Source organism: Aspergillus multicolor (genome assembly GCF_047715735.1).
Source record: "Aspergillus multicolor strain CBS 133.54 unplaced genomic scaffold BDW74scaffold_18, whole genome shotgun sequence".
Classification (NCBI taxonomy): domain Eukaryota; kingdom Fungi; phylum Ascomycota; class Eurotiomycetes; order Eurotiales; family Aspergillaceae; genus Aspergillus; species Aspergillus multicolor.
This window is the reverse complement of record NW_027395969.1, coordinates 503,555-529,366: the sequence shown is the minus strand read 5'-3', so window position 1 is coordinate 529,366 and position 25,812 is coordinate 503,555. Positions and strand designations below refer to the sequence as shown.

Here is a 25,812-nt window from a genome sequence, read left to right as displayed (position 1 = left end):
GGCACATTCATAACTCATAGTCCATTGATATAGCGAGCATAAAGCAAGGCCCATAATTCATTAGACCCGTTTCCCAAAACCAATCACAATTCCCATGAAACAAATCGACCGCGGCTCATCTCCGGAATCCATAAGCCGAGGTTCGACTCCAGCCAACGGTCGGTCCAGCCTGCCATCCCGCATCTTCCCCGTCACCCCCAACCTCTAAATACCCAGCGAGCTCCTATAACATTTGTGCAATCAAGACTCCATATCAAAACTAACCCGGAACAACCAAACCCAGTTTCAGCAAAGACTAGAGAAAAGACAAATCAAAATGAGCAAAACATTCACCCCCGCCGACATCGCTAAGCACAACACCCCCGACCAAGGCCTGTACATCATCGTCGACAACTCTGTCTACGACGTCACAAACTTCGTCGACGAGCACCCCGGTGGCGCGAAGATCTTGAAGCGAGTCGCGGGGAAAGACGCCTCAAAGCAGTTTTGGAAGGTACGACTCCCCTCCCATCCCCGTATCTCTAGGTTCTCCGCAACCTCACGTGCGGCGCCTGGCATGGAGTGACATGAGTACTTGGCTGACTTGTTCTCTCTCCCCCTGTTTATAGTACCACAATGACGGCGTGCTGAAGAAGTACTCACCGAAGCTGAAGATTGGAGATGTGAAGGAGGGCGCGAAGCTATGATTTCTCGGCCGACATGAGATAAATGCATATATACTGCTTGATGCTTTTGGAGGGAGTCGGGATTTGCATCTTGAGGATGCAGAAACTAGATGGGGCTGAAGTTTCATACATATTATACCATGTGCCGTTTATCGTTGTTATTGTTATCCATGTTCTCCATGTTCTCCATGTTAGAGATGGAATCGAATACTATTATTCTCGCTGATAGTGGTTGCGGCTAAATCTACTTCAACTAGGTACCTCGCGCATGCATGTCGACGACAAGTATGTCCAGATAGGAGATAGAATGATTTGATTATGTACATGTTTTATATATACTCCGTATGCAGTCCCAAACAAATCGCTTAGATGGTATCAATGGAAACAAAACTCCAGTGGGAAATAACAAAATGCAAGGAGGAAAAGATTAACAGGGCTAGAAACCGTGGAATGGGTCTTCATGAACCTCCTCAAACGGAGACTCCAACTCAGGGTATCCCTGGCTCATACTCCAAGGGGTTGATGGCTTGCGCGTATGGCGACGCGGGTTTCCAGTTCGGTAGCGATTTGACTCAGTCTGGTCAATGAAAGCCTCCATACGCACGGTGCCGATGGCGTCAAAGAAGTTGCCCGCTCGCACACTACTCGTTTCCGACCCACGGTGGCTGAAGCTACTGCGCACGCTATTCAGGCCATGTGAGGGTACAGAAGGCGCCGCTGCAGCATCAGACGAGCTGCGCATGGAAGGCGCGGTGTTATTGCTTGAGAAACTGCGGATATTGGGTATCGGCATCCTGGGCGCGGTGTTGCTGCGCTTGCGAGAGTGGTTTGAGAAGCGCGGCACTGTTGGCGGAGCAGCTGCGTCTTCGGACGCTCGTACTTCAGCGTCGAGATCAGCGGGCAGTTCCGGGACAGGCTCTGGGTGGGTGAAGGCCCGTTTCCCCTTACCCGTGGGGAAGGGGCGCGGGCGACCCTTGGCGATTCTGATCGAGTCACGGATATGGTTGCGGCGGAGCGTTGCGGTGGGTGCGGGGCGGGTGTATTCTTCTTGAGGTACTGGGGGGAGGGAGGCAAGGTCTTGAAGGCCTATTGCGGAGTGGCTCAGGAATGACAAGGCTGTTAGCCAAATATAGTGACGCTCGATGCTGGTGGCTGTAAACTTGAGGGCTCGCTGAGGAGTCAGGATTAAGATAGAGCGATTGAACTGGACTGGGCCAGTAAAGCCCTTGGGCAACGGGTTGTCATCTTTAACGTCGAGGACGGATTGAATGATCACTGTTTATATTAGCATTTTGCATTCCGTGGCGGAGAATTAGGTACTTACACTTCCTACCACTCTTGCCCAGCAGGGCGGGTCCAGTAGTTGGTTGCTTGCTGCTCCACATTACAGCTCTTTCGTACGGCGCGAGCCATACCCATCGCTTGTGTCTTACTCCGCTATTGGTGATGCTGGCAGACACCTCTTCGGCATTGCGACCTTCCCAGTTGTCCTTATCGCCGCCAAATGACCGCCTTCGGCGAACATACTTCCACATCCACTCGCCAACCATGGTCTGCGCGATGGCATCAACTACACTAGTAGGCTGGACCGATGTCGTAGATTCTTGTCGTTCGTGAGTCAGCTGCTGCGATGTGCTTGGTCGACGAGAGCCGCGTGCATTAGAGCTTTGTTGATCCCGAGGCGTTGTGATGTCATCAAATGGCATGGGAGGATGGCGAGGGCTATCGTGGCTATATGAAGACATTGACATGGCGGGAGACGATCGGGTTGTCGGCCGGCTCGTTTGATCCGTCTGCGACATTGTGGCCGCGGAGCGGACACGTCGCAGCGTAGGGCGGCGAACGATACTTGGGCGTGGGCGATCAGAGAAATTTCGCGAGGAGGGCGTTGGGCTTTGTCGTCCATCACTTCCAGTCTGAGGGAACTTCCTCGAGCTTAGTCGAATCGGGACAGGGAACGGGGGCGCCACGCTGGATGCGTTGCTACCACTGCCACTGTCGATACTCGGCTCGCTCGGGCTACGCGCTCGCCTCATATGTGTTGCTGCTCCGCTTGTGATCATTGCTGCTTTACGCATATCTTGCTGTCGTAATCCTGGAGGTCCAGAACGAGACCAAGATGACCCTGGCGGGCTTGTGTATTCGTTGCTAACCCCAACCTCGAAGTGAGATTCGGAGTCGAGATCCTCAGTAAGATCCGGCAACATGGCCTCCTCCAAACTGCGACGGCGTTCACTCGCAGAAACAAGCTTGCCCCGTCGCACCTTGTATGATGCGAAAGGCCGGTTGAGCAACTCATCGTCCGTGAAAACGTCCCTTGAGCCCTCAGCTTCATCATCGCTTGTCTGTTCAAAGCCAGCGAAGAGACTACTGGATCGCAAAGGTCGCCTCAGATTAGCCTTTGAGTCGCCTGATAGGGGACCATTGTCGTTGTTTCCTGGGTAAGCCTGAATATGACCTAATTTGCTCGGCGCAGTCAGATCAGCTGGCGTCTCCACCACGAGAAGTGGCACCTTTCTCTGGTCTTTGACTGTCTTCGGGGAAGGGGCACGGTATGGTCGAATGGCGTGGTCCAGAGTGGCCGTGCTCAGCGGGAAATCTGGAATTGCGGATGGGAGCAAGCTTGCCGGAAGTTTGACGGGGCGTTGATCGATGCGGATAGGCTCGGTCTGGATACCAGTCGTGCGAGTTCCGTTGATTGGCTTGATGTCGGCCTGGCATGAAATACTCTTGGTTCGAGGTGGTAGGACCACACTTCCCCGAGGAGAAGAAGGTTCGGAAATGGGAGGTTGAATCGTGATCATCGGGATCTCGATGCTTGCTAACTTGCCCTCAACCAGGGGCTTGGTCTTGGCTTCAACTTCGGCGGGGATGTCTGTCTGGACAGAAGCAGATACCATCGCGACTTGCTCGACAATTGATTCTGGTGATGTATCGACTTTCGGCGTCCATGGAGGGGTGGGAAGACTATCCACGGTCTGGGCGGAGGCAGAAACCATATCGATGGTCAAGGTCGATGTGCTGCTCTCCTTTGTTTGGTATAGAGACACCTTGTCATTCTGAGGCTCCACAATCGCTTCAACCGACTTATCAGCCGTTGGAGGCAAGATTGGAGAAGCAGGAGGAGAATATTGAACACCCGTATCTTGGTATTTAACCGGCGGAGCATGTTCCAGCGGAGGACTCCTGATCTCGGAAGGCTCCTCACTCTTCGCAGCGAAGTTGTCCATCCTCTCGTCAAGCGAAAGTCCGAGTATTTTTCGTGCTTTACTGCTCAGTGTATGGGACATCTGCGAATGCACCGAAACAGGGCGCTCTTCGGGAAGCGCTTCAGGGGACTGAGGCATATCATCATCATCAAGGCCAAACTCGTCCACTTCGTCAAATGCTAGCTCATCTGCAAGGTTCGTTTGTGAACCTAGCATGCCGGCAGTGCCCATAACCGAGTAACGCCCGTCATTGAGCCCATAATGGTCATCACTAGCGGCACTACTGAAACTCGTGATACTTGTTCGTCGCCGTCCTTGGCTGCTCGAGTACATGCTCAGCGAATCACTGTCCTTGCCTGTAGACGCCTCTTTCAGTGCGTCTTGTGAATCGTGAAGCGAAGGCTCGCGGGAGCTTGCAGCGTGGACGGCTGTAACTTCGTTCAGGACAACCTTGAGACGGCCTTCGACAACATGAACTTTCCGCTCCAGATTTCTCCGTTCGCCATCCCAGGCCTCTTTGTCACGAGTCCATAACTTCGTTGTCCTTTCCAATTCTTCCTCGCGGTTCCTAGCCTTTTTCTGTGCCTGCTCGAATTTTCTGCGGTATTCAGATACCCCATCCAGTGCACTGTCCCTCTCCTTTGCCAGTTCCGTAAGTGCCGAAGAACTGCCGCCTTCCAGCAGTTGCAATTGATGTTTCAGTGACCGAGACTCCTTGGAGTGCTTGGTCAGCCGTTCTGTCAGCTCTTCATTCTCTGTTCGAGTCTCGTCGAGGGTGCTCTCCAGAACATCAATGGCCTTGGTCTTGCTCTCCACATCTCGCCTTAGAGCAAGAATCTCAGAAACAAGTGAGGCGTGCAGGGTGGGTGTAAACCTTCTGGGATCCAAAGGCGAAATGACATCTTCGTCGGCGATAGAGTCAAATTCACTGTGTCCACCGGGAGAAGAGATGTGATTGGGGAGAGAGATCGGCGAGTCCAGCGAGTCGCCCCGTATATGGATTGAAGGTGGCCGCCCCGGCGTTGTGGAAGGCGTTGGGAATGCATTCGCAGCCGGCGGGCTTTGGTACATAGCTTCCATGGCCACTGGGTCTGCAGTTAGAGCATCAGAGAGCACAACGCCTTAGTCAAGGCTCGCAGTCGTTGGTTCTCTTGCACACACTGGACTGAGCGGTTGTGCTATGAAGCTTCCATTGACTGCACCTTGATTGCTTTTTCAGCGGGCCGAGTAGAAAACGTGGGAACGGTCGGAATTCGAACGGAGCCGGCAAGCAGCAATGAATATCAATCAGAGCTTTGCTGCGGCTTCTAGTCCGAGACGCGTGAGCTGATTAGACTCGAGTTGAAACAGGGTAGAAATCACAAGGGCATGTAAGGACGTAAGAACGTAGCTTGTACATACATTGGAAATGCGTTATTACTCGCACCAACACTGGAAGGCTCGAGGTTTCGAGTACGGTGGTTTGAGCCCGCGCGTTATCCTCTGCGGTGGTTATTGAGGGTCGCGAGTTGAGTCACGAACAAACAAGTCGAGGAAAGGGCAGATAAGACACCCGCATAGATTAAAATAGACGGATGAGGAGGAACGGGTGGTATTTGCGACACCTTGCGTCCCTAACTTAGTCTTGATTGTCCAATCCCTCGCCTTTCGCAGGAAGATCTGAGAAAGAGGGAGAAGAGTGCTGCACAAAGTACGGAGAAGACCGTTGTTAGATCGCGAATTGAGCCTTGCGGCAACGCGAGCAAAGGACCTGATGGGCCAGCCATGGCCATGCTAAGATTCCCGGAGTGGTCGTCACTCTTAGCTCGTCCAGGGGTGTTCGTTAGGGGATGGGGAAGAGAAGCGACTAGCAAGGAGCCACTCGTTTCCCCACCAGAGCTGCTCGGTCTCCAGCCTGTCGCGCAACGGCAAATTGAGCAAGGCCGACGAGCGATCTGCCAGATTCAGGCGCGTCATTGGCCGTGATGTCAGAGAGTTGCCTCAAGGAGTCAAAAGATGCTGTGCACGGGGAAGGCCCAGGGCCAATCAATAGGGAAGAAAAGGGGGATCAAGGAACAAGAACGGATCTGAAACCACAGCGAAGGATGCAAAAAGGAGAAAGGAGACAAAGCCGCAGTTAGCCTAGGAAAAAGATGTGCCAATTATGATCGCGAAATCAGATATCAATATTAATGGCCCTTAATATAGGAAACGGTCGGCCATGGTCTTTACTAGGGGTGCTCTTAGCGCGTGATGGGGAGTTCAGTCACACACCGGCGACTCCACTGGCTGCATTCAGTGTAGTTAATAGTAGGTATCTTCAGCATCTACTCTGTAGACGCGTATCTGACTGCCTGCTGGCGTGCTGGACGAGGATGGCTTCGGATACGCGAGATCGAGACATCAAATTCTAATTTTGAGTCTGACAGTGACATAGAGCCAAGCTGTCCATCGGGCCATCCTACGATTGAAAGCGGAAAGCTGGAGAGATAGAGTCGCGGCCTCGAGGCGATCGTCGCGATGCAATTTCCCAGTGAGCTTATGGTCCGTGTTTCAGCCGATAACAAAGAGCTGAAAGACTGATCTCGCAGCGCAAATGTAACCGTCTTTAAGATGTTTGCTGCTGTCGTATCGGATTAGCTGCGAGTACATGTCAGCTACTTCAAATCCACTCAGTAATAATCGAGTCCCTTCTTATGCAAAGCTCCATATCCGTGCCTCGGACCAAATAATGGTCGCTGATATTATATTGCCTTCTTCTACTCCTTGTCCCTGGCCGGTGGGATCCTTGAATCCGCCACAGCTCATAGAACTCTCCACCGTCATTTCCACGGTTCGCCGGTCCCGGACCATCCACTGACTATCGCCTCGCGAATTGAGAAATGGGGTCGACTATATGGAGGAGTTGATTAGACGTAGATTAATCCTCCTTTTGTGACTTCAGAAGTTCAGAGCCGTGATTGTCCACATACTGTCGCGGCAGATGCCGCTTTTGGGGCAAGATCCGTCGCCCAAATTATCTGCATGTTTGTCTCTTCACAGGTCTAGCCTGGGGCAGTCTTGCAGCAGGCTGCATCCAAGACTGCAGATGCAGCTGCGGACAAATCAGGCGCTGGCTCAAGGTTACATACAAGTATGCCCCTCGAAGATTGGAACTGGAGAAACAGATCTGCCGCTACCTGACTCAAGGTTTTTGCTCTTGTTCTGATAGCAAGTTTAAAGTAGTGTAAACGAACGTGCGCTTGCCGAGGCCTAAGTCAAAGAACGTGAGTGCGAGAGAGTCCATCCGAGGCGAGACCTGGCAGGCTAGGTGTCCGGACCCACGTCGCATTTGCCTGATTCTGAGCCCTCGTTTAGAATCTTAGACAATTCGCTGTATGTGATGTCGAGATCATATTTCATCGGGACACCCGACGCGTCAAATTGATATCACTCAGCGCCCTGGGTGACGTTTCGGCTGTCTCGTTTATTGAGATCTGGATATGACTCGTTGAAGCGGCAGAGCGACAGGCTGCAGCTGTCATCACAGCTAGCCAGCCTTGACTCCCTGTCAGCTAACGCAGGGCTTGCAGGAGAAAATCTCCCGCATAGTCTTGAAGGATCTCAAACATCTACATGAAACAATAGACGAGGTGACGATGTGATTTTGGATGTTGGAGGTCCTGAGAGCAAACTTATTTTTGATCGGAGTCGCAGCTTTTGATATCCGTGTCTATGCCGGATAGCAGTCGGAGAATCGGGGTTGGCCCGGCCTCAGGACCAACTAACAGAGTCGACACAGCAGCAGTTGACCTCGACAGGAATCAGCATCGCGAGAATGAGCCGGAATGCCGGACCATTATCGCGTTCTCCAATTTCCTGTTGGAATCCTTCCCCGCATGACTAAGCGCCCGCAACGACGATACCACATCCCCCTCAATATCCAGCACTGCAGCATCACTTATCCTGTACGAACTCAGATAACTCCAAGGCGCTAGCAAGGGCCCTCTGCACGCCGCAAAGCCGATTCCAGAACACTCCAAATCCCTTTTACAGCAGACATCAGACAAGATCGAAACCATGCCTATCAACACACAGACCAAAGCTCTCTTCTTTGACGTATTCGGCACCACAGTCCAATGGCGAAAAAACGTTACGAAGGCTCTCATGGAAGCTAGCAAGCGTGCCCTTAACAGTGATAGGGAATTGCTTGCAGACATTCGCGCCCAGGCATCAGCAATGACAGAAGACAACTGGCACAGCATGGCCGAGGACTGGCGCGCATCCTACGGCCGCTTCACATCGACTTTCGACCCGTCCAACGGCTTTGTCTCCATCGATCAACACCATAATGACTCGCTCGTCGAAATTCTCCGCGCCCATTTACTCGATGACCTCTTCACGGAGAGCGAACTGCAAGACCTCGTTCAAAGCTGGCACCGACTCGACCCCTGGGATGATACCGTGGAAGGCCTGAAGCTGCTAAGCAGCAAGTTTCGCACGAGCACACTGTCCAACGGCAACGTCTCTCTTCTTGAGGACCTTGTGAAGCATGGCTCGCTACCCTTTACGGATATCGTCAGCGCGGAGCATTTTGGCGCTTACAAGCCGTCGCCGCAGGTATACCTTGGGGCAGCAAAGAAACTGGGTTTCAAGCCGGAAGAGTGTGTACTAGTTGCGGCGCATCTGCGAGACTTGAAAGCTGCCAAGGCCTGTGGGTTTGGGACAATCTACGTTGAGAGGGTTGGAGAGGAGTTTGGCAGTTTGGAGAAAGCTCAACAGGAGGGATATGTGGACCTGGCCGTGGAGATGGAGGACAGTCCAGATGGATTCGTAGAGGTCGCGAGACAGCTGGGTGTTTCGACTGAGTAGAGCTTGTAAGCTATGATTCGTAATTGTTCTTCCTATGTAATGAGCGCCTGTATTGCGGGATTTTCCGTATAATGATCCATGGAACGCTTGAAATGGAATCTCATGACGTCACGTCATCTTATCTGATTTTTTGATTATAAATCTTAAGTCTTCCTTATAGTATACGGAGTAAGTATGTGGTGCCAGGCAGAAGACCAGTAAGCAATTATAAATATAGCTGCAGGATGGCATAAGTATATAATGAGCGGGGTAGGAGGGGTTCCCAGCGCGGCGTCTTCCTTTGCACCGCATCAAGGACCGTTTCCAAAAACCCCTAAAGAAGCATGGCAGAGCTTGTAAGATCCCCATCTAATGTCTTCACAGCCGATTACTAATATCAACAGCATAAGACATACAAGCACGCCGAAAAAGACGGTCATTTTCGGCGAAAAGATTCGGTCTTCCGCTCCTGGGTATCAGCTCTCCCAGACGCCGAATTCCCCGCCGAGAAGGACCGCTACGTGCTATACCTCAACTACGGATGTCCGTGGGCACATAGGACCAACATCGTGCGCTCGCTCAAGGGCCTCGACGACATCATCCAGCTGGTGGTCTGTGATTTTGAGCTCGGGCCCCAGGGCTGGTTCTTCTCGGAGGACGGGCGACACGGGTCCGCAAAGAAAGACCCGCTGTATGGTTTCACGACGATGAGCGAGCTCTACTTCAAAGCAGACCCCGGATATGAAGGTCGGTATACTATTCCTGTACTGTGGGATAAGAAGAAGGAGACGATCGTGAACAATGAGAGCAGCGAGATTATCCGCATGTTCTACTCGGAGTTTGATCACTTACTTCCTGAGGAGCGGCGCGAGGTGAATCGGCCCGGTGGCGGGTTGTACCCTGCTCATTTGAGAGAGGAGATCAATGCGATGAACGAGTGGGTGTATAACCGTATCAACAACGGGGTGTATAAGACGGGTTTTGCGACTACACAGGAGGCGTACGAGACGAATCTAAACCCGCTTTTCGAGGCCTTGGATCGTGTCGAGGAGCACCTCGTGCAGCCAGGACACCAGCCATATCTCTTTGGAGAGCATATCACCGAGGCGGATGTGAGGCTATACACGACGATCGCACGGTTCGACGTAGCCTACTACCTGATCTTCAAATGCAACTTGAAGATGGTCCGCCACGACTATCCGCTTATCGATGCATGGTATCGACGGCTGTATTATGACGACTCGGAGAGAACGAACGGAGGAGCTTTCGGAAAGACGACTTTCTTCGATATTGTAAGTTAATGGCCCCAGCAGGGAGGTGGTACGAAGGCTGACCATGTTCAATAGTACAAATTCGGATATCTTGCGTCCCTCGGAAAGAAACAAGGCGCTGACAGCTCTCAGATGGTCGTGCCTTCTGGGCCAAAGCCCAATATCCTGCCTCGAGACGCGTAGCCTTGTTTGCTCGTTGACGCTCGGCTTATTTTTAGGTTGTCCCAAGAATTCGCCGTTAGTTCGGGGTAACGAACTGTGGCTTATTAGTGTAATGCATAACGTCTAGATTGTCAACTTGTTGTCCACTTACCAGGCCTGATAGTCGTTACGGTAGCATGCGCTTATCGAGTCAGTGCGTTAGGACGGTAGAAGATTGCTATGTATGACCCGACGGCTCTATAGTGTCCCGAGAAATGGAAGCTCGTGCAGATCGAGCACGGTTGACAAGACACTATAGGTCCGCGTGCCTGATCATCCCAGCTTCCCGTCCCAGGACGCTGGACTACCAGGGCAGATTATAGCTGATGATGCCGGGTAGGCCAGGGATACCTGGTTAGCGAAGTCAGTAAGGGGACCTGGAGTTTAGCCCAATGAAGAGAATGTTCGTGGGTGAGTTGCAAGCTGCGCATGAGTCAGCCACGGGGCTTGTGCGGGGCTGCGGGGCACATTTGCAGAGTTGACAACTTGACAGTTCTGCTCACCATCCCTGACTTTCTCGCAGGATAAGACTCGGGTCTCATAGGTAATGTCTTGACCATGTCCTCGGTCTGGCAGCCCCGTCTCTGGCCCGGAGGACTGTGGTCTGACTTCAGGGACAAAGGAATCCATCTGCATGTTTCGCTGAAATCGGCATAAAATCGTACAAAATCGACGTCCCGCATACTGAATATTAGCCGCCGCCAACTAGCACTACGCTCGCCGCTGGCTTTGCCGAATTTAGACCTGGCTGCAACAAACTGAAGTTGCAAATCCTTCGAGCCGGCTATTACGGAAGTCTAACCTCGCTAATGGCTTCCTAATAGCCAATCATTAGCAGAGTCCTCCAACCGCAAAAATGCCAATCACACAGTCGAAGAGACAACGGGCGCCCATCTAAGTTTCTGCTGGACATTGAACATTGAGTACGCAAGCTCATTTGCTCATCCTTCAGCCCTTGGACCCATCTCGATGAGATCAGGACCACTCGACCCGACACATTGGGAGACCTCAGACAAAGCTTGCGGAATTCACATACCGATACATCCGACCACTGTCTCAATACGCAGTTGACGCGAGATGCTAGCCCCTGAACTGGATAAAGGAGACGCTTATAAGGATTACTGAGGATTGTGATATTCGGCTACCGCGGCTTTCGGTCTAGGGAGGCTGTTGGTGCGATTAGGGTGCATGCACTGCATCCCTTGGCTCAAGATCGCTCATGCAAGTTCATGCAAGCTAGTGTTCCTACAGCTCGTATACTGTTCAGTTCTCTACACTCACTGTCAAGCATACCGTGCAAAAGTACGGAGTGACAGTAATATGTTTGAATAGGTGTCCTTTACACTCCTTTGGGTCACCGCTTGACGCTGATAAATTGAAGATTGACAGTCATACAGCAAACAGTTATTCGCCGTTCCGTTTATGGGTACGACTGACTCGGGGATTAAAGGGGGGGTAATTAGGGTGGTGATCTGGTCGGCGAGTACTTTACCCCTTACGAGTCTCGTCGTAATAGGATGTCACTACGGAGAAGTAGTACCAATATCTGCATCCTTCCTACCAGAGACCAGAGTCCAGCATGGACTACGGAGTCCTCGGACCGCCGCGTAGTGTCCGTGGGCTCTTGTTACTCTCGTACCAGTGAAACACCTGCATGCGTTTCTGCACCAACCCACGTGGAATTAGAGCTCGAGATGGGTCCGGGAAGCGACTAGTGCTGAGCTCATGACCTCGTGCGACTCAAATTGTACGGAGACTTTGAGATACTTCAATGTCTCGATTCCCTGACACGGTAGGGACATCCGCTGTGCTTTGTTGAGGAAAGCAGACGATATATCGTCATCGACCAGATAATACTCGCTAGGATATGGCTTCCCATTCCAGAATAGCCATTTCATAGGCTAAATCCTGATATCCCGCCCCAAGGCTCAGGACTCACAAGTCACCAAGCGAGCTCAGCAGCCCGCATAGCCCTCGCTTATCCGTCCCGTCGGACCCGTCTTGTGCCTGATTTTCCACGAGGTGGAAGTAACGGTCCCAGGACAATCCTGCTACGTAGCTAATGGAACCCCCTTCCGCCCCGGGGCCGGGCCGGATATCTAGATGCTCACTGCAACGGTCCAAGCGCGATAAGCCAGAGCGTCTAGGCTAATACTTCCAGCGCATATGTGACGCCTCCTGGGCTTCCCCGTAAACAGCAGGGTCACGAAGCCTGGGGGAGGAGTTGAAGCGAGAAGCCAAGAGAAATTGGAGTACTGATGCAAATAGGGGGAGGTCGATAGTGGAACTGCCCGTCGCCCCACAGGACGATACCCTTCGGATCTAGCCCGGGCTGGCAAGCCTTGTGCTCTTTACACCCTCTGGCCTGAATATAATAAATATCTACCTGTCTCAATAGTAACCGCGCAGCGATTACGGCCTATAGGACTCTATGTACTGAGTACTAGTATAAAGGTCCAATGACATGTGCGATTACTTTATTCAGTTACTTGAATGCTTATTCCGTATAGTCTTTAGACCATGTGCAACCTATAGTAACTGTTTTGAATTATGGACATGGTCGACAAAATGTATTACTTATATCATGGATACCCCGACAGGTGGATATCCGTATGTGCAGGCCAGAGGGTGTACACGGCGTACGGTAGCTGCCAGGTCAAGTCGAGGTAAGCATACAAAGAAAGTCAATGAGCTACCAGCCAGCAGTGCAGGATAGAGCTCTCTCACATGTTCCCCGTTGACATCATAACGCAGATATACCGTGTTGCCCTTTGCGAGTCCTATGGCTCAGACTTGTCTCTTCTGACCCCTTCCTTTCGAAGGCGTATTCACGATGTGCTCTCAGGCGTGGGCAGGATGCCACATAGAGGAGGGGCCCAAGGAGTCCCAGGAATCTGGGAGACGGTACTAGTTTGGCCACTATGCTCCGCGGAATATTCGGTGTGCTTCCGGCTGCCAGGTGTGACCAGTGCCCAAATGCGAACGTTTCTCTTGCTGCTGCAATCCGGCAGCGATAATCCTTCAAGTCCAGTAAAAGAAGCTCTATTTGGATAGAATGTCGGAGTGTACAGTTGCTCATGGCACTCAGACGCAGCTGGACCGTCCTTTGGTTGAACTGGAGGTTACCGAACTTAACGGGTGGGGAAGTTGTGGTTGGGATCCGCTCTGGAACAGCTTCGTGTTAGTACCCGAGACCAGACAGACTTCTAGAGTACTTCATATGGACTGCCGGTTCGCTCTCGCTGATGAGGAAGATTCAGAAGAGTCAGCTTGCCCGCTTGGCCCCACGCTGCCTCCCAAAGCTTGGATTTCTTCTGAGGTTCTGTGTGAGAGGAATGTAGAGCCATGGAAACGGGTGACGTTCAGAGTGACATTGGGAGGATCGAGGGTTGTACTCCGTACCTATATCCAACCCGACTGCCAATGTAATAATATGGAAATTTGACAGATCAATAATATAATGCACGGAGATGGCAGACTCCTATCGTGGGTCTGAGACTGCCACTGCCATGAGCCAGCCCCAGACGTGCTAGACGCCACCTTTTTGAAAGTCAACTCAACCTCCTCCCTCCCCTCCGTTGCATCCAGCGCCGGTCTGAGATCATCGTGTCCATGTCCAATTCTTAGTCCTTTCTCCTTCGCCGGCGTATCAAGTCTATCAAGAAAGTTATTTCTTTTTTCTTTCGCTTTCGCTCTTCTTCCTCAAGTTATCTTTCCTCTCCCCTCCTCCACTACTGCCTCCTTATCCGACTTTCTTGGAACTATCACCACACCACCCGGTTCTCCTTCCCAACGGCTTCGCCTTGACTGAGATATCTAGCGAGCAGTTGCTGGCCAAGCCATTTTGAGCTACCTGGTCTTCCGCATCTCCACTCTCTGGTTCGCTGACTCGGACGAGATAAGCAAGCTAGCAACCCTCCGTGCTCCCTCACGTGGCAGAACCAGCCAGACCGATTCTGTCTCACCCAAAGCTTGGGAACCCGATATTACCTCTACAAAGCATTCGTACTCCCAGAGCTCTATTCGATACCTATTTTCTTACTATTTTTTGTCGTGCATTCGCCGGTACATCCGGGGAGAGAGTTTCTTTATCCGACTCGTTTGTACCGTTCTGCAGCTGTCGGTGGCCACTTATTTGCGACAGCTGCTCGAGGCCAAAACTTTAGTTGGAGGCCCCCGTTTCCCCTCCTCCAGAGTCCGTCCTTCACCTCTGTGCTCCTTTTTCAGGAATCCAACTCGACCACAATACCTGGATATTCTCAAATTCCAGCTCAAGGTACGTGATTTTAGTCGTCGGCTGGAAAAAATTATCCCTGCTTCTTTCGCGGCATTGGCATGTGGGTTGGGACAGCAGCCTAAAGCAACCCAGGTCGATTTCTCCGGTGGCTAATCGCACTACCACCAAAATAGCCCGTTCCTTTAGGCCCAGCTTTTCGCTCCTCTCCGATTCCACGAGTCCGTGCTCCTCGGGGTGTCCTGATAGATCTCTCTAATTTTCCCCCCTTCTCCCCTCGATTCTCAATATTCTTTTTGTCTCTGGCTCGCGCATCTTTACCTCTCGCGCTCTTTTTATCCTTATCTTAGACGCAAAAGGTGCCTGAGAGAGGCACCAGTTTATGGTCGCGATGGCCGGAAAAATGACTCTGTACAAGTTGGTGGTGCTGGGAGATGGGGGTGTCGGAAAGACAGCGCTCACAATTCAGGTTAGCCATTGTCCTTCCCCACTGCGGTGTCCAAATATACTAACCGGAAACCTTGGCTTTAGTTATGTTTAAACCATTTCGTTGAGACATACGACCCAACCATTGAAGATTCGTACCGCAAGCAGGTAGTCATCGATTCGCAATCATGCATGTTGGAGGTTCTCGATACTGCCGGCCAGGAGGAGTACACCGCACTACGCGACCAATGGATTCGAGACGGCGAGGGATTCGTCCTCGTCTACAGCATCACGTCGCGTGCTTCCTTCTCTCGGATAACCAAGTTCTACAACCAGATCAAGATGGTCAAGGAATCGGCGAATACCGGCTCACCGTCTGGCACCAGCTACCTAGGCTCCCCGATGAGCTCCCCCTCAGGACCGCCACTTCCTGTTCCCGTGATGCTGGTCGGCAACAAGAGCGACAAAGCCGTCGAGCGGGCAGTCTCCGCCCAAGAAGGACAGGCGCTGGCCAAGGACTTAGGGTGCGAGTTCGTTGAGGCCTCCGCGAAGAACTGCATCAACGTCGAAAAGGCGTTCTACGATGTAGTCCGCATGCTGCGCAACCAGCGCTTGCAACAACAAAGGCCCCAGGATTCTCGTCGCACAACTGGCCTAGGTCAAATGCGTGACTCTGGCCCGGAGTACCCTAAGTCATTCCGCCCTGACCGCTCTCGACACCGCAGCGGACTCAAGTGTCAGATCCTGTGAGCTACACACAGTCGCGCCGGCCGATCGCACACGTTTCCCTGGTCTGGATCAGGTCTGGATAATTGCCATATGATATGCAATCGGCGAACGACCTGCACCAACATCACGTTTATTATCTATATCAATCGCCTTTCGCGATCGGCGCTCGGACTACTTGACTTTCGTCCCCCTCACCAATACTATTCCTACAACATTCTTCAATCGCTTTTTAGACAAACCGTGCGAGCTTGCTCCACGACGATATCCTTCTCTTGTCTATATTGGCCATTAGAAGCGTTGTCGATCCTCGTGCCGCTTCTTTAATGTTCGCCTTTTTCCGCTCCTCTTTTTTACCCTCAGCCGACCCGCGGCTGCGGTGCTGGATACGTGAATATGCTTGATGCAAGGGTTTATGGTTACTATTATTGTTTATCCGGGAGGCCGATCTTTTTTTTTTTTTTCGAATCTATCGCAGGTGTCTGGACATATGAGGATCCTTGCCGTATATTTCAAGGGGGTAGGGATCTGGGGCGATATCCATCAACTCTCTTCTGGCGTACCACTTCTCAGATTTCCCTTTTCCCCGGTTCCCCATTTTTCCATCTTTCCATCCTCATTCGCTCGAGGCTTCCTGGTTTGGATGTCTTCGTGTCTCTCCGCTCGCCTACGCCGGATACGACGAACCCGACCCTCGCCGACTGACTACGTGACAGAGGGGCATTAGCGGCGGGCACGGAACCATCAGGTTCAAGAGAAGAGGAGTCGACCGTTTAGCAGGCATTGCGATATGATACCCTACGGCTGAGCTTTGAGTTGTGGATTTTGAAGCATTTGCACCCAAAATATTGATGAGTACAGCATTGCCGATAGAAGCTTACGCATCAATGATACGAATACAGCTAGAATGTATAACAATCCTGGGGTACACTCGCCTAATTTACCAGATAGCAGTAATAACGATGCTTATTATTCGAATCAAATCGCTCCATTAAAAAGTAGGTTCGGGAGCCGGGCTTCGACAGCTGGACACTGGACAGTGGTGAGAGTGGTAGTGGCAGTGGACTCCTCGGATTCCCCACGCAAGTCCGCGGGTGCGGGGAAGCTGCCCTGTGCTCCTCACGCTGGCCTGCCAGTGCCTTCTACAGTAGTTGACTGCCTCCTCACCCAACCGACCCTCGGCTTTCCCATCCACGGCTGGACTCGGGATTCTGAAACTTTAAGCTTCTTCTGCATGGTCTCTTCCCCTCCTACTCCCCCCATACACGGCAGTCGACCACGCTGCACCCCTCGTAGATCCCTTCCTGCTTAAATGCAGGATCATTTGCCGTACGCCCAGTGAGGAATAGTATTACTCGCCGGCCTGACTAGCCTCCCCCCATGCTGCCGTTTACCTAGGTACCGAGCTTAGCAGAGCATAGCATACCGAACGCGAGGGGGGCAGCTGATTCTCCAATTTCTAGGCTTCTCCTATTTCCTCCAGGTCATCTGAGAACCTATCCGTCTGCATCCGCACAGAAAGAGACACACAATGACACACCCACAACAAGCCGTCCAGGCCGCCTCGCTCCAAGACCCCGAGGCCTTCTGGTCTCACCACGCGCAGCAGCTCCATTGGCACCGCGAACCTTCACGTGCGATTAGCCGGTCGACTAGGACGCTTGCTGGTGGTGTCAGCCACGATTCGTGGTCTTGGTTTCCGGACGGCAAAATCTCCACGACGTTTAATTGTGTTGACCGGCACGTGCAGAATGGCAATGGGGATAATGTCGCTATTATCTGGGACTCGGCGGTGACGGGAAGGAAGGAGACGTATACATATCGACAGTTGTTGGATGAAGTTGAGGTTCTGGCTGGAGTTCTGAGAGAGGAGGGGGTGAGGAAGGGGGATGTCGTTATTATTTATAGTATGTATCTTGCCTTCAATGGACAGAGGTGGTTGTTGACGAGGCAGTGCCTATGATACCGGCCGCACTGATCGGTGCGCTGGCTGTCGCTCGATTAGGTGCGATCCACGCGGCTGTCTTTGGAGGCTTCGCGGCCAAGTCGCTGGCGCAGCGCATTGAGGCGGCGCGGCCAAGGGCTATCCTGACAGCTTCATGTGGGATTGAGGGGGCAAAGGGACCCATCCCTTATCGGCCGTTGGTGGAGGGCGCTATCGAAGCGAGCAGCTTCAAGCCGGAAAAGGTGCTCATCTGGCAACGGGATCAGCTGCGATGGAACAACCCGGACAAGCTAGGCGGGCAGCGGAACTGGAACCGCCTGGTGAAGAGTGCGAGGATGCGTGGTATCCGTGCTGGGCCTGTGCCAGTTAAGAGTACTGACGGTCTGTATATCATCTACACCAGTGGTAGGTCGGCATCCAAGTCGTAATTAGTACGGTTGCTGACGAATAGGCACCACTGGACTACCCAAGGGAGTTGTCCGAGAGGCAGGCGGACATGCAGTCGGACTCAGCCTATCAATCAAGTACCTGTTCGATATCCACGGGCCCGGCGACACGATGTTCTGTGCCTCGGACATTGGCTGGGTGGTGGGACACTCGTATATTCTGTACGCGCCGCTGCTAGTGGGCGCGACGACTGTACTATTCGAAGGCAAACCAGTCGGTACCCCAGATGCAGGCACATTCTGGCGGGTTGTCGCCGAGCACAAGGCAAACGTCCTCTTCACCGCGCCCACGGCGCTCCGAGCCATCCGCAAGGAAGACCCAGACAACAAGCACTTTGAGAAAGTCGCCGGGAAGGATAACCTCCGACACCTGCGGGCTCTCTTTCTCGCAGGGGAGCGAAGCGAGCCCAGCATTGTGCGCGCATATCAAGATCTGCTAGCCAAACATGCCGCGCCAGGAGCTCTAGTCGTAGACAACTGGTGGTCGTCCGAGTCCGGGTCTCCCATTTCGGGACTTGCGCTGCGGAGTGCGGTAGGCCGAACATCACCACGACCCAACGAGCATAGCATCGCCCCTCTAGCGATCCGTCCGGGTTCAGCGGGCCTCCCAATGCCAGGGTTCGATGTGCGAGTCGTAGACGATGAGGGCCACGAAGTCGCACAAGGGACGATGGGAAACATCGTCATGGCGACGCCGCTCGCCCCAACAGCATTCACGCGCCTCTTTAACGACGACGAGCGGTTCTACAAGGGGTACCTCAAGCGGTTCAACGGGCGCTGGCTGGACACAGGCGACGCAGGCATGATCGATCAGGACGGGTACATCCACGTTATGTCACGGTCAGACGACATCATCAACGTTGCGGCGCATCGATTCAGCACGGGTACGTTGACCTCAACTCATTGCACAACTGTCCGTAGCTAACACAAGACAAAGGCTCAATCGAACAAGCAATCCTCTCACACCCGGACATCGGCGAAGCGAGCGTCGTCGGGATTCCGGACGCCCTGAAAGGCCATTTACCGTTTGCATTCGTATCGCTCAAGAAAAGCAGCGGTGGGGATCTTCCTGCGCGTCCGGACGCCGAGCTCTTCGACGCCGTGAACCGTCTTGTGCGCGAGCAAATCGGTGCGATTGCGACGCTGGGCGGAATGATTCAGGGTCAAGGGATGATTCCGAAGACAAGGAGTGGGAAGACGCTGCGCCGGGTGTTGAGGGAGCTCGTGGAGAATGGGACGAGGGGGGAGTTTGAGAGGGAGGTTGGGGTGCCGCCGACTGTGGAGGATAGGGCTGTTGTGGAGGTGGCGAGGGGGAGGGTTAGGGAGTATTTTGAGACTCTGGGGGCGGCTCGGGGGAGCGGAAGCCCTAAGGCGAAGTTGTGAGTGCCGAGGCGACTATCTACCGGCCATCTACTTCATAGTTTATACTCTTCTAGACAAGACATTTACATTTCTTTACTAGAGTCATAAATAGTGGTAGCGTAAAACATTAATGTACCCAATTAGCTTATACACAATGAAACAAACAGCCAAGTCAAGTGCGGTCATGAAGTACAAGAAGTAGGTATGTAAATAAGCGATTCAAGAAAGAAGTAAGGTATAGGTATCTGTCGTATTCATCGACCAAACAAATCAATCAATCAACTCAACTCAGTCAAAATAGACTGCTCAGAATCGAGCTCACTCGGGACGAGACCGGACCAGAGACGAGCCATCCGGTCACGGCGCCATTGTCATTCTGTCGTCCGTCCACTCCCCCAGCCACTCACTCAAACGCGATGCGCTTAGAGGAGGGCAGCGACAACACCGAAGAGACCAGCGACGGCACCGGCACCAACAGCAGCACGGCTAGCACCACCGGTGAAGGTGGGGAGCGCAGGGGTGGTGCTGGAAGAGCCGGTGGCATCAACGTCGGTAGGGACAGGCGCGGGGATGACAGGAACGCTGCTGGTGGGGACGACGGGGGCGGGAATGACGGGGACGGAGCTGGCAGGGGCAGAAGGAGCGCCAGTAGGGGTAGAGCTGGAGCTGTCACATTGTTAGACGATATCGAGGGGCGCTTTGAAAGGGAGGGTCCAAGACATACCAGGCCTTGCAGCGGGTGATGGTGGTGGTGAGCAGAGGGCGGGTCACGGTGTAGGGACCGTTGGAGAGGGTGACAACACCGGGCTATACGATTTTGTTAGCGCTCATCGTCAGGCAGCCGGTTATATAGGCAAGGCATACAGTCTCAACGGGGACGGTCTCAGAGCCAGCAACCAAGGTAGTGGCCTTGGGGCAGTAGGTGGTGTACTCGGTGACCTCGACAGTGGTGTACTGCTCGGCACTCTCGTCGGAGCCGGGGTGGACAGCGGCAACGGCAACGCCAGCGAGAAGGGCGGTAGCGGCAGCGAAGGAGAACTTCATTCTGACAGGTGTGGAAGGAGTGGATTAACTGAAGGAATTAAAGAGTGTGGTGTTGATAAACAACGGCGTTGAGAAAAGAGTGGAATCGGTATGAAACCGGAAGCGAGCGAGTGCGTTTGGCAGATGGAGCAGAAAACGGGCTGGAGAGAAGAAGAAGGAGAGACTGAGCGGCCGGGCGACAGTCTCATATAAACAGCCAGAGTCCCTCCGAGTCAGTGCTGCAGGAACCAGCAGGAACCAGGGCCTGCGAGACTAGCGCAGGCTAGCGTGGTTGGAGCAGCCGAATCGTTGCAGCTTCAGGGGTTGTCTGTGGAGGCACAAGCGGCCTAATTTCCTTTGACTGGGCTCTGATCTTAATTTCTCTGCAGTTGACGCTGTTGTTAGGGGCTGTCGGCTGAGCGGCTCCTCCACGTTCCCTGAATAATGATCCATACATATCTGGTCCAGACTGCATCAGACCCTACATTGTAGACTGCAGTCCCTTGAATCCCTACTCCTATTTGACTCCCTACTGTGCAATTGCCATTGACAGTCTGTGTTGACAGAGGAGACTTGGGTCAGGAACACGTTTAATTGCGGACGGACCACGGAACCAGTCAAGGCACTTCCTGACCCCCGAACAGTTGGCGACTTGCAAAACATGAACCATTTTTGGTCATCGCTAGTCTCTGAGAAAGTCAGTGCTTACTATTGCTTTGTTGAAGAGAGTTCACGCCCAGCAACCCTGAATCGATAGTCCCCTCAAGTCCCTTGCAGTGCGACTTGACATGCTTCTGCCAGCACCCCGCCTATGATTACTGTGTCAGAGTGACACGAAACTGAACTGGCATCACAGGTGCGCTCCTGGGGAACGTGTGCCTTGCAGACGAGCATCCTTGCCAGCACATCGGGCACTCGAGCGTTGCCTTCATTGTTGTCATGGTGGGAACTGTACCCTAGGTACTCGTAGACAGACAACTCACTACTCTATGCAGAGTAGAGGGGTGGCAAGTCTAGACCAAGAGACAGACGATCACAAAAAGTCTACTCTGGGACGGTCAAGTCTTGACGACGATCGAATCAGTTATCTTCATAATAAACTGGTATTAGGAAGAACTATTGCTATACTATCCAAGGTCTGTCGTTATCCATAAAACTCCGCGAGTCCGCGACGTCCGTCTCACCGCTCCGAGTTCCTCGAGATCCGGGGACATGCAGTCAAGAAAAACACACGTTATATTCCAATCAGATGGTTCATTGCCCCTTATGGATGGTGAGAGGCGGGGACATGGCCACATCGCCCGGGATATCCAGCAAACTGGACATCCACGAGAGCTGACCGGGTAACGCCGTTCTTCATCTTGGATTTAGTTGTGTGATGAGAGAAAAACCGAGCCTGAGAATCAGTCGAAGACTTTTGTGTGCGCAGCCGGATCATCCTTGCTCCGCGCAACGACCAGGTCGGGGATGCTAGGCCCAGTCGGGCTTAGTATATCACTTCCCGCGGGCAACCAACGTCACCTTGTCCGACTCCGACGATACGGCGGAGACTCCAGGCTCTTCCTATCTACTTATACTTCTCCTCCTCTTCCTCTCCTCACCAAGCCCCCCAGAGATACCCTTTTCGTCAAATTTTATCATGTTAGGACGCTGTGGTCGCCAGGCTTCGCGCCTCCTCCCGCGCCCTGTCTCCGCTCGACCGCCTTCACTGCAATGGCAGCGTATGGTGTCATCGTCCAGAGATGGCCAGCAATCGGTACCCCAGCGCAGAACAAGCAATTCCAGGAGATATGACATTAATTGATCAATAGTTACTTTCTGCGCCCCTCGAACAAGCTGATCCCTCGGTGTACAACATTCTTCAAAAAGTGGGAACTCCCTCCGCGGCCCCGGGTTTCCATGGCTATGGCTGACCCATTGTAGGAGAAAAAGCGCCAACAGCACTTCATCAACCTCATTCCCTCAGAGAACTTCACATCCCAAGCGGTACTAGATGCGCTGGGCAGTGTTATGCAAAGTACGTTTACTGGGGTTGGGTATACCTTGGTTATCGGTGCTGACTCGCACAGATAAATACTCCGAAGGATATCCCGGAGCCAGATACTATGGAGGAAACGAGCACATTGATGAGTCCGAGCGTCTCTGTCAACAGCGCGCTCTGGAGACATTCCGCCTCAGTCCGGAGGAGTGGGGCGTGAACGTCCAGCGTAAGTATGCTTTTGCTATTATTGAAGGTCTCCGCTAACAGTGCAGCGCTCTCCGGATCACCCGCGAACCTTTACGCCATCTCCGCTCTCCTCAACACACACGACCGATTAATGGGCCTGGATTTGCCGCATGGTGGTCACCTGTCCCACGGATACCAGACACCGACGAAGAAGATCTCCTTCATTTCCAAATACTTCGAGACCCTCCCCTACCGCCTGGATGAGTCTACCGGCCTCATCGACTATGAGGCCCTCGAGAAGCAGGCCCTCCTCTACCGTCCTAAACTCATCATCGCCGGTACATCGGCCTACAGCCGGCTCATCGACTACCCCCGTATGCGCCAAATCGCCGACAACGCAGGTGCATACCTCATGAGTGATATGGCACATATCTCTGGTCTGGTCGCGGCCAGCGTCATTCCCTCTCCTTTTGCACACTCCGACGTTGTCACGACGACGACGCACAAGTCACTTCGTGGCCCACGAGGAGCCATGATCTTCTACCGCAAGGGTCTCCGCAGGACGGATAAGAAGGGCAACCCGGAGATGTATGACCTCGAAGGTCCCATCAACGCTTCCGTCTTCCCCGGTCACCAGGGTGGCCCACACAACCACACAATCACCGCGCTGGCAGTAGCACTCCAGCAGGCACAGTCAACCGAGTTCAAAAGCTACCAGGAGACCGTCCTGGCCAACGCCAAGGCTCTCGCCGAGCGTCTTGGTGGCTCCACAAGCAGCGGCGGCCTGGGCTACAACATTGTCTCCGGCGGCACGGACAATCATCTCGTTCTGGTGGATCTCAAGAACCGCGGTGTCGATGGAGCGCGTGTTGAGCGCGTGCTCGAGCTCTGCGGTGTTGCCAGCAACAAGAACACCGTCCCGGGAGACCGGTCGGCATTGAAGCCCGGTGGTCTGCGTCTCGGTACACCTGCGATGACCACTCGCGGCTTTCAACCGGAGGACTTCCGTCGCGTTGCAGACATCGTCGACCGCGCAGTCACAATTACGCAGAAGCTGGACAAGTCGGCCAAAGAGAGCGCAACATCCAAGGGCGTCAAGAACCCTAATACGGTCAAGGCTTTCCTCGAGTACGTAGGCAACGGTGAGGAGATTTCCGAGATTGTGCAGCTGCGCCAGGAGGTGGAGGATTGGGCCGGTACCTTTAGTCTTCCATGGGCGAAGGAGTAGAGTGATTGTATAATGTTCAACATGACCCTTAGCTTAACCTTAACGGAATATATTGCATCCAATGAACTCGATAAGCAAACACGTTGCCAAGAAAAGATCCCTAGAGATTTAAGCACGTCAATGCAGACTAGACTCCAACTCTGCTCTCGATCCCTCCGCATCGAGTCTCTCTTTCTAGTAAGCCGGTCCGCCACATCATTGGCATGTAGGATCTCTAGACTCATCCCTAGTTTCAGACCCAACCTCTTACTCCGTACTTATCTGCCCGCGTCCCCAAATCAAAACACCACCTTCCTCTTCTCCAATATATATATCCCAACCATGCCCAACATGAAAATCAGCCAGGTACGCGTCTCCGCCAGCCACCACATTCCAAACAATCAGCATCATACCCTCAATCCATCTTGTAACCTTTGATCTTGAACCGGATCAAAAAACTAACATCCCCAGATCTACGTCTTTCCTATAAAGTCCCTCCGCGGCGTTCCCATATCCTCCGCGCAAGTCACCCGCACCGGCTTCAAATATGACCGTCGCTTCATGCTCCTCAAGGTCATCCCCTCGGAAACCGAGAACGCGAAGCCAGGCGTAACAACGCTGAAAAACATGCACATCCCGCATTTCCCTGAGATGGGGCTGTTCAGGACGGAGCTATTTGAGCCTGGCACCGACGGCGAGGAAGAGAAGGGGAGAATACGGGTCACGCATCAATCTCCTGACGGGAGTGCAAATACAGCAGGAGAAGCGCTCGATATCCCGCTCACCCCGGACACGAGGGGTCTCGAGGAGCTGGCGGTTATGATGCACCGGTCCCCGACGAAGGGGTTCAACATGGGCCCCAGGTACAATCGGTGGTTTAGCGAGCGGTTTGGGTACGACGTTGTGCTCGCGTACTTGGGCGATGAGAACACGAGGGCTGTGCTGGGGACGTTCGCGCCGGATAAGCACGTCGCGCACAAGGACCAGAGACGCGGGCAGAGTTTGGACTTGGGCTTGGTTGCGGCGGTGCTTCTTGGTGTTCTGGGGGTTCTCTACATTGGATTTACGGTTCTGGCTACGTCTACCTCTGGGTTTGATTTTATGGCTGCTGGGTTGGGGCAGCGCGGGGTGGTCACCGGGACGGTCGGTGTGGGCGGACTTCTGGCGTCTCTCCTGCTCTTCAAGCGACGGCCTACGGATGACGAGCGCATCACATTCGCGGATACGGCGCCGTACATGGTTGTTTCCGATACGTCGGTGGCGAATGTCACGGGTCGGTTGGACGGCGAGGAAATGGACGTGAAGAAGTTCCGCGCGAACATCGTGGTGTCGGGCGCAGAGACGGCATTTGAAGAGGACTTTTGGGCGGAGCTGGTCATCGGTGATGCCCAAGTCCGCTTGCTGCTCACGGCGAACTGTGTGCGGTGTCGTAGCCTTGATGTGGACTATGACACTGGCAAGTTCGGCACCGGCGAGTCCGGCAAGGTGCTGAAGAAGCTCATGGCGGATCGCAGGGTGGATACCGGAGCCAAGTACAGCCCCGTCTTTGGGCGATATGGGTTCCTGGAGGGGCAGTCGGAGTCCAAGACGGTTCGCATGGGTGATGATGTTGTTGTGGCGAGAGGGATGGAGAAGCGGGCTATTTACGGTAAGCTCCCCGAGGTGGTGCAGTGGTGATGCAGGGCTGCAGAATTTGGGGACAACTTTGCTGACTGATTCTCTAGACTGGCCCGGATTGGCCTGAGTATCTTGACTGCTGTCGGAGGTTAAGAGGAACCGGTAGATCAATATGTGAGGTTAAGACTTTTCTGGAAGTTTAGAATGTGAATCTGGCTGCCTGGTGACGTTGTAGTGAGAATAAGGCATAAAATTAGCCACCAGCTGAGACAAACTCTCGCCTGAAGCTGCGGCTGTGCAAGATTTCTTGGCTGCACCACTTCAACTTCATTCCCCCTCTTCAGCCCGGCTCACCCCTGCCTGACTTAATACATCTTCATTTCTCATATTCTGCGCGAGACTCGGTATCGCTATGGATCCAGTCCGCCGTAAAGACACCACCAAGGGGCCTCCCCTGCGGATCCTGTCGCTCGGTAACGGCCCCCCCCCCCCCCCCCCCCCCCC

The 25,812-nt window shown here is 53.3% G+C and overlaps 8 protein-coding genes across 8 annotated transcripts in view; 6 read left to right on the top strand and 2 right to left on the bottom strand.

Moving 5' to 3' along the window:
- Positions 1-178: 178 nt before the first annotated feature.
- BDW74DRAFT_186013 (cytochrome b5-like heme/steroid binding domain-containing protein) lies at positions 179-686 on the top strand (the record flags this gene model as incomplete). Its single annotated transcript, XM_073731172.1, has 2 exons — positions 179-493; positions 609-686. Exons 1-2 carry the CDS (start codon positions 317-319, stop codon positions 684-686), a joined length of 255 nt encoding a protein of 84 aa, XP_073582443.1. The 5' UTR covers positions 179-316.
- A 415-nt stretch (positions 687-1,101) lies between these two features.
- Positions 1,102-4,954, bottom strand: BDW74DRAFT_179709 (putative nuclear migration protein; the record flags this gene model as incomplete). Its single annotated transcript, XM_073729530.1, has 2 exons — positions 1,102-1,940; positions 1,990-4,954. The coding sequence occupies 2 exons, from the start codon at positions 4,952-4,954 to the stop codon at positions 1,102-1,104; spliced, it is 3,804 nt and encodes a 1,267-aa protein (XP_073582442.1).
- Positions 4,955-7,823: 2,869 nt separating this feature from the next.
- On the top strand, positions 7,824-8,825 carry BDW74DRAFT_38603 (haloacid dehalogenase, type II). Its single transcript, XM_073732657.1, has one exon. The coding sequence runs from the start codon at positions 7,913-7,915 to the stop codon at positions 8,702-8,704; it is 792 nt and encodes a 263-aa protein (XP_073582441.1). The 5' UTR covers positions 7,824-7,912; the 3' UTR covers positions 8,705-8,825.
- Positions 8,826-8,913: 88 nt separating this feature from the next.
- BDW74DRAFT_38572 (uncharacterized protein) lies at positions 8,914-10,338 on the top strand. The gene is made up of 3 exons (XM_073732656.1): positions 8,914-9,039; positions 9,088-9,975; positions 10,030-10,338. The coding sequence occupies exons 1-3, from the start codon at positions 9,028-9,030 to the stop codon at positions 10,135-10,137; spliced, it is 1,008 nt and encodes a 335-aa protein (XP_073582440.1). The 5' UTR covers positions 8,914-9,027; the 3' UTR covers positions 10,138-10,338.
- Positions 10,339-14,780: 4,442 nt separating this feature from the next.
- rasB (Ras small monomeric GTPase RasB) lies at positions 14,781-15,565 on the top strand (the record flags this gene model as incomplete). Its single annotated transcript, XM_073729529.1, has 2 exons — positions 14,781-14,858; positions 14,921-15,565. 2 exons carry the CDS (start codon positions 14,781-14,783, stop codon positions 15,563-15,565), a joined length of 723 nt encoding a protein of 240 aa, XP_073582439.1.
- A 1,507-nt stretch (positions 15,566-17,072) lies between these two features.
- Positions 17,073-19,315, top strand: BDW74DRAFT_186008 (putative acyl-CoA synthetase; the record flags this gene model as incomplete). The annotated part of the gene is made up of 4 exons (XM_073731171.1): positions 17,073-17,448; positions 17,496-17,891; positions 17,938-18,816; positions 18,870-19,315. The coding sequence occupies 4 exons, from the start codon at positions 17,073-17,075 to the stop codon at positions 19,313-19,315; spliced, it is 2,097 nt and encodes a 698-aa protein (XP_073582438.1).
- Positions 19,316-19,716: 401 nt separating this feature from the next.
- Positions 19,717-20,338, bottom strand: BDW74DRAFT_179704 (putative GPI anchored protein; the record flags this gene model as incomplete). Its single annotated transcript, XM_073729528.1, has 3 exons — positions 19,717-19,960; positions 20,019-20,101; positions 20,159-20,338. 3 exons carry the CDS (start codon positions 20,336-20,338, stop codon positions 19,717-19,719), a joined length of 507 nt encoding a protein of 168 aa, XP_073582437.1.
- Positions 20,339-21,956: 1,618 nt separating this feature from the next.
- Positions 21,957-25,812, top strand: part of BDW74DRAFT_168865 (uncharacterized protein) — a gene marked incomplete at both ends in the record, with an annotated part of 5,712 nt that continues 1,856 nt past the window's right edge. The window contains 8 exons of the mRNA XM_073726906.1: positions 21,957-22,073; positions 22,129-22,185; positions 22,241-22,334; positions 22,387-22,524; positions 22,571-23,708; positions 23,922-24,057; positions 24,163-25,339; positions 25,731-25,781. Coding sequence (XP_073582436.1) covers positions 21,957-22,073; positions 22,129-22,185; positions 22,241-22,334; positions 22,387-22,524; positions 22,571-23,708; positions 23,922-24,057; positions 24,163-25,339; positions 25,731-25,781 — 2,908 coding nt within the window. The remainder of the gene's footprint in view (positions 22,074-22,128; positions 22,186-22,240; positions 22,335-22,386; positions 22,525-22,570; positions 23,709-23,921; positions 24,058-24,162; positions 25,340-25,730; positions 25,782-25,812) is intronic.